General features: G+C 42.1%; 1 protein-coding gene across 1 annotated transcript in view; it reads right to left on the reverse strand.

Annotated features, from left to right (window-relative positions):
* Positions 1-6,694, reverse strand: part of Ap5m1 (adaptor related protein complex 5 subunit mu 1) — a 29,962-nt gene that overhangs the window by 9,535 nt on the left and 13,733 nt on the right. Inside the window, exons 2-3 of the mRNA XM_005355350.2 lie at positions 5,708-6,356; positions 958-1,185 (exon numbers count right to left, since the gene is read on the reverse strand). Coding sequence (XP_005355407.1) covers positions 958-1,185; positions 5,708-6,356 — 877 coding nt within the window. The remainder of the gene's footprint in view (positions 1-957; positions 1,186-5,707; positions 6,357-6,694) is intronic.

A 6,694-nucleotide genomic window follows, 5' to 3' on the forward strand; every position in this document is an offset into this window, starting at 1 on the left:
TCTCCACACACACTGCTAACTGCTCTGCCCACAGGTCAAACGCTCCCTTCCTGTCCCGTGACTACTGTTTCGCCTCTCCAGCCCCCAGCTCAGCAATAGCTTAGCTGGGCATTAATGACTGACTGAAGAGGAAACTGCCTGCATGCCGGTGTGAGCAAGACATCTTATTGGTACATTTACGCAAGACACAGGGAAGTCTCTCTTTTATGTAGGTAGAGCATGTGCGAGCAGACCCAAAAGACAGGGAACCCTGGGAAGGAGAGGCAAGACAAGGGAGACTGTCGTAGCTTTGCTTATAACTCTCAGGTAGCCCACATCTATTTCTTGAATGATAACGAGAATCCTTCAAGATAAATTTCTTCTAGTCAATCTGTCTGGAGCAGGGTTTTCGAATCTAACTGGCTGATAATTAGAAATAGAGACAATTGACACAACATAGTAAAAACATGCCAGGCTTTGGGAATTTGGAAGACCTGGGTTCAAACCCAGGCTCTGCCACTTATCAGTCATTTAACTTCTCTAAGACTCTCACCATCTATAAAATGGACACAATACCATCTACTTTAAGGTTTGTTGGAATCACTAGAGAAAAAGACCCAAGTGCCTAGGACAGTGACACACAGCGCACACAGTGAGCACAAACAGCTACAAATACCCGTTTGCTTAGCTAAGACTGCCTGCCAGTTATTTCATGTTTGCATTTAAAACCATGACTAAATCACATCAGGGTCCATCCTGTGATCTGGGATTCTTAGTTAAAGATTAAAAAGAAAAAACTTCACTGACTGTGAAAGTTAATGCTGTTATAGACATTAGAGATAAGAGGTAGCCTATTCAAAGACGTGAACTTTTATCTTATCCACCCCTTCCTGTCCTGTAAATAACTCATGAAAAATTTCCATCCAGGAGCATTCACCAGTGTGTCAGCAGAGTCTCAACTGTGCCAAGGTGATTTACCGGAGAAGTGTAGTGGCATAAGCTGAATGACTCTAAAGGCGGAGAGAACGGGAATTTATAAGGCCCACTAAACGCAGAATCGTCCATTGTATCAATGCTACTAGCGGTCAGAATGGCTGAATCAAGAGAAGTCACACAAGGATGAACGATAATATCTTGAAGTGGAGATCCATTGGTGGGGAGATTCAAGCTGATGGTAACATTTGGCATGATTCCTTCCAAGTCACACTGGAATGCAAGCAGAAACAAGAATGACCAAGGTCTTTCAGCAGTGCAGCCTACCTGAGGCTTTTCTGAATTCAAGTCACTTCTCCCAATGTATCTTTTCCCTATGCATTATTCTCTTTGCTCTGTTTTCTGATTAGCAATTTGATAGTTAGCCAAGCCAGTCGTCAGAGAGTCTTCACTGACCCCTTGGCTCTCCTTTAAGCCCCTACAACAGCTAGTTCAAATCTACTGGTTTCTCTCAGGACCCCGGCAACCAGGCCCTTAACAATGTTACTGTTTACTAGCTCAATGTGACTTGTTTCCCTCTAGTCCAGTGCTTCTCAAACTGTGGGACATGACACCCTTGGGGGCTGAACAACTGTTTTACAGGGGTCGTACATATCAGATCCAATGAGTACAATTCATAATAGTAGCAAAATTAGTGAGGTAGCAATGGAAACCATGGTTGCGGGAGAGGGGCCCCCACAGGAACTGTATGAAAGGGTGGCACACAGCGTTAGGAAGTTTGAGAAGCACTGCTCGAGCCCTCCAGCACACTGACTGCAGACTCAGACATTTCAATGGCTCCTCTTTCACTTGGTAAACATTTATGCCTCCCATCATTTGGTTCCCATCTAACTCTAGTGTTCTATCCCTTAATTACACTGCAAACGTATAAAAATTCTGCATTCTTTCTGAATAAACCACACCATCTTGTCCTTCCATGTGCACCTAACACCCGCTGGTCCTTGCCGGCGTGCTTTCTCCAGATACAGTATTTTACTTAGTCAGGAGCCATCACTTTCCGGGGGAAGGCACTTTCAGGCAAGCTTGGCAGTCTGAGTTTGATCCCCAGGACCCACATGGTAGAAGGAGAGGACCAACTCCCCCAAATTGTCCTCTGACCTCTACTTGTGTGCTGAGACATGTACACCCACACTCATAACCCACACACACACAAATAAAGGTTTAGAAGAAAGCCTTGCATTCTCTGTGCCTAGTTCATTTTGATTGTGTAAGCCTTGCACTGCATCGCCTAACAGTGTGCTTCAGCATGGAGACACTGGATCTTTTTTTATGGGACTGAGTTGGCTTGCCCATGGTAGGATAACCATGAAGGATTTCATTATCCTTGGGAGGTCAGGGAAGGGAGGGAAGACAGCTCCATAGGTCTTTCCATGAGCTTCTATGTTATGACTACCAGGGCCAGATGACAGAGCACTTTCCCAGCCCTCTCCTTAAATCCCAGATGATAGAGTAGTTTTACAGCCCTCTCCTTAAATCCCAGATGACAGAGCACTTTCCCAGCCCTCTCCTTAAATCCCAGCTTTGAGGTTCAACACACTGACACGCAGTTCTCTGTCAACTCCTCTACCTAGTCCAGTCTCCAGAATGAAGTCTTGACTGACTTGTTTCTGTAATCAAAAGAAAAGATTCATTCCCCAGCTCCTCTGATACTTGAGTCTCAATGTCTTTACTTCATAAGCCTACGCCAACACACCTTACTTGTGTGTGTATAAATGTGGGCGTAGAGAGAGAGTGTACTTGGGGCCTTCCTTGAACCTTAATTCTAACTTGACATTTACTTCTTATTTTAGTTTGAATTATGTCTATGTGCAGATATGCACAATGAGTACTGTGTCTGTGGAAGCCAGAATCAGAAGACAATGGACCCGCTGGAGCTGGAGTTACAAGCAGTTAGCTGTGGACTGCCTGCTGTGGGCACTGAGAACCAGACCTTTCTCTGCAAGAGCAGTAAGTACTCCTGTTTGCTGAGCCATCCCTCCAGCCCTTATTCAGTTTGTAAAGTGCTGGATCCAATTAGCCAAACGAAACATGTTTGATTAGACACACAAGGCGTTTAGCAGAGTGCTCAGGTCAGATGCCACACGCAGTCTGCACACGCAGTCACCGCTAGTCACCATGTGATCTGTGCTCCTATTTGTTCCCCTCTGGCAGCTTCGAGCCTTTCTCAGCAAGAGCTGCTCTGTGCTTCCTCACACACTCATCCATTGCTATTCACAGGAGAGCAGTTTTAACTGCTTCTATTTCATGCCCTTTTCTAATCTTCAACCTTATTTCTTCCCCAATATCAATATAAAATCTTTCACTTTGAAATGTTTCATATACCTGTTTAATTTTATGCTATGTGTATTCGCCAGGGTGCATGCATGTGCATCACATGTAAGCAGGAGCCCACAGAGGACAGAGGAGGTGTCAGATGCCCAGGAATGGCAATTCGACAGTTGTGAGCCACCATGTGGGTGTTAGGAACCAAACTCAGATCCTCTGCAGGAGCAGTACCTGCTCTTGACCACTGAGCCATCTCACTGTGTAATATCTGATCTACCATTTAACACATAGGAATTCATAGTGTATCTGCTTCAACAGTAGGCAGGCATTCTGAACTGTGCTGGGGGACAATTAGTAGCTTAGAAAAGTCTTTTTTTCCTACTTGGTGACAATTACATCAAATTTCAAATTTTAATTTAAAAATAGGTGTTATATTACATTTGTAGATTAGCAAGAATAAAAGTCTTGATTTTGTTATTTATTGAGATAATAAACACCCAGATATTTAAGAGTAAAGCATCATTTACGTTCATTAATTTTTTCCCTAGCAGTGTATAATTCGCAATGAGATTGAAGAAACTGCACCATTACAGAAACTGTCACAACTTCTGCTGTCCAGTCACTTAAAATACCGTAAGTACAGGATGAGGACCGCCATTCTAGAAGGAATCTCTATATGCTTTTTAAAAATCCTTTGGCATATATAAATCTGGACCTGAGAAGAAGACACATAGAAGGCTATCTTATTTTAAAATTATAAGAGATTTACAAAGTTAGGTGACTTTGTAACGACACAGGTCATTTAGAGGTAATGGACAGCCTCAGACAAACATTTACCATTAGGTTGAGGTATACGCCATTATCCCTCCCCACTTTAAAGCACCTTCTAGAAAATTGCATTGGTTTATTTTAGTGGATATGAGCATGTGTGTGTGTACATATTGTACCAGCCAGTATGCTACAACACATGTGTGGAGGCCAGGGGACAACTTGTGAGAGTTGGCTCTCTCACCACATGAGAGCTGGCAGCGGAACTCAGACTGTCAGGATGGAGAAAAGTACCTGTACCGGCTGAGCCACCTCACCAGCCCTCCTTTATTTAAAAAACATTTTCATTATAGTCATTTGAACTAGGGCGAAGGCAGTAACTCATATTTCCCACAAACAAGAAACTAGGGTCAGCTTAACAATGAGCAGAGAAATGTACACATTATGTTAATCACAATATGTGTAACATCCAGGAGGAAGAACAGCAGCCTTTTCTAATTTTTATTGCACTGAACTCACAAGGAAAAGACTCAGCACCTTACGAGTGATGAATGACACAGCCCATGATTTTTCAAGCTTCTCTTCCTAATAGGATGAACAATTTGAATGCAATTTTGAACAGAACAGAAACTTTTAGCATAGACAAAACTTTTGGTTATTTTAATTAGAAAAAAGAGTCAATTTCTGTATCTAATTCTGTTCTTAAAATATACTTTATTCATAGGATTTATATATAGTAACTAAATGTTAAATTTACAAAATATATAAAATAAAGGACCAAAAAAGATATTTGAACATACTATTAATACATAAACGTAGTGTTTAATTGGAGGACTTTGTTGATTATTATTCAACCTGATGTTAATCATTGCTATCTGTACTGATGTTTCCACTGTCCCCATTTTCTAACTTTAAGACAGATAACTCTATCATTGAGCTATTTAAATAAAATAAGCACCCTCTTGTTATTTGATGTGAAGTCAGAGGACTTGTCAGTTCTCCTAGAGAAATGGAAGTGAGATGGTGCTAAAGGATATTCACAAGGTGTCCCAAACACCTCTTTTCCGGAGGTGGATTTGATTCTGTATGTCCTCATGTAACCAGACTTAGTGATCGGCTTTGCATCTAACCAACAGAACGTAGTAGAAATGATGCCGTGGCTTTTCAGAGTGCGTCGTGAGAACCATAGCTTGAATCCACCTCTCTTTCACACACACACAAGCACACGCTATCTGATCTGACAGAGGACAGCCATCAAGTGGTGAGGACACTCAAGCAGCCAGTGCAGACATGTGAAGTGGGGACAGGGCCTCCTCCCATCAGCCCACACTGACTTGCCAGTCATGAGAGTCATGTTGCAAGCAGATATGCAAGCCCCAGACAGATCTTCAGATGATAAGAGCTCCAACCAACACGCTGACTAGAGGCTCATGAGATTCTCTACTGAAGATTCCCAGCAAAGCTGCTCCTAAAGTTGTGACCCACGGAAACTATTAAGATAATGTCTATTTTAGAGCAATGAGATAATTCATTACAGAATAGTCATTAAGTGAACAATTTGTAAAAAATACAGAGACAAAATTTCATGGCTGCTGCTAAGGATAACAATCACAACTTTTAAAACTGTACAAGAAAAGGTGCAAAATTTCCTGTTCTTCAGTGTTAAATGATGTGACAAAGCAAATCCTGGAGAAAAGCTCACCTTGCAAGTGACTGTCCCAACAACTTGCCACGTGTCCGCTGCGTCCTGTTTACCATACTGCATGCACTGCACTTTTTCAGTGATAGAAATAGAAATCTGAGGCTTTCCTTTGTATGCTCCAACTTTCCATGCTGGCTGTTTGTGTGGCTGAGTCACAGATGAGAAATTAGTACTATTCAGTGAATTCTGCAAGTTAGTGTCCAACAGAGTACCCAAAGGACAAGCCTGCAGAAGCAGGTCAGGCAACTGACTCAACTTTGTGTTTAGGTCTGTGTCACTTTTCTGACTTGAGGAGTAAAGAAAATCCTGTATCCCGAAAAGCAGTTCCAAGCCTTGTGAGACTCCACTAACACTAACTACAGATGGGCGGGGGGATAGAGCTTGTTCAACCAGTGGAACACTTGCATAAATCATATCGTTCCTCAGAAAAGCAATGACTGGCCAGAGTTCTTCACCGCCTACTGAAAGTCCATAGACGGGTGATTTGTTGGTGTGTGAGCAGCTATCACGCCTCTCCACGAAGTCTTTATCATCACCCGATAATCTCAGTTGGAAGAGTAATGCCTTCAGGAAGGGACCATCTTCGGGTACAGGAACATAACTCACTCCATTGAAGATTTTGGCTCGCTTTTCAACAGTAGGGTATCGTCTGCATCAAGGAAACAGAAACATTACAAATGATTCTTTCATGTACATCAATGGGAGAATTAAAAGGCTTTAAGACAGAAGGCAAATAGTCATAGCTATAAAACATAAACCAATGAATAAATAACATGCACTACCGAAGGAAAAAACCCTAAGCCATTAAAACTGCTAATGTCTGACTGGAACAAATGTTTCCTATTTAGGATGTTATCTCAAGTGACAGAATATACCATTTACTGTGAAAAGTGACTGACTCAATTTAATTATTTAAACAGGCAGAGTACACGTTTCTAATTCAAAACCTTTGTTTTAAAACGAGAGATGGCTCAGCGGTTAAGAGCA

The sequence above is a fragment of the Microtus ochrogaster genome, chromosome 17 (assembly GCF_000317375.1).
Source record: "Microtus ochrogaster isolate Prairie Vole_2 chromosome 17, MicOch1.0, whole genome shotgun sequence".
Taxonomy (NCBI): Eukaryota; Metazoa; Chordata; class Mammalia; order Rodentia; family Cricetidae; genus Microtus; species Microtus ochrogaster.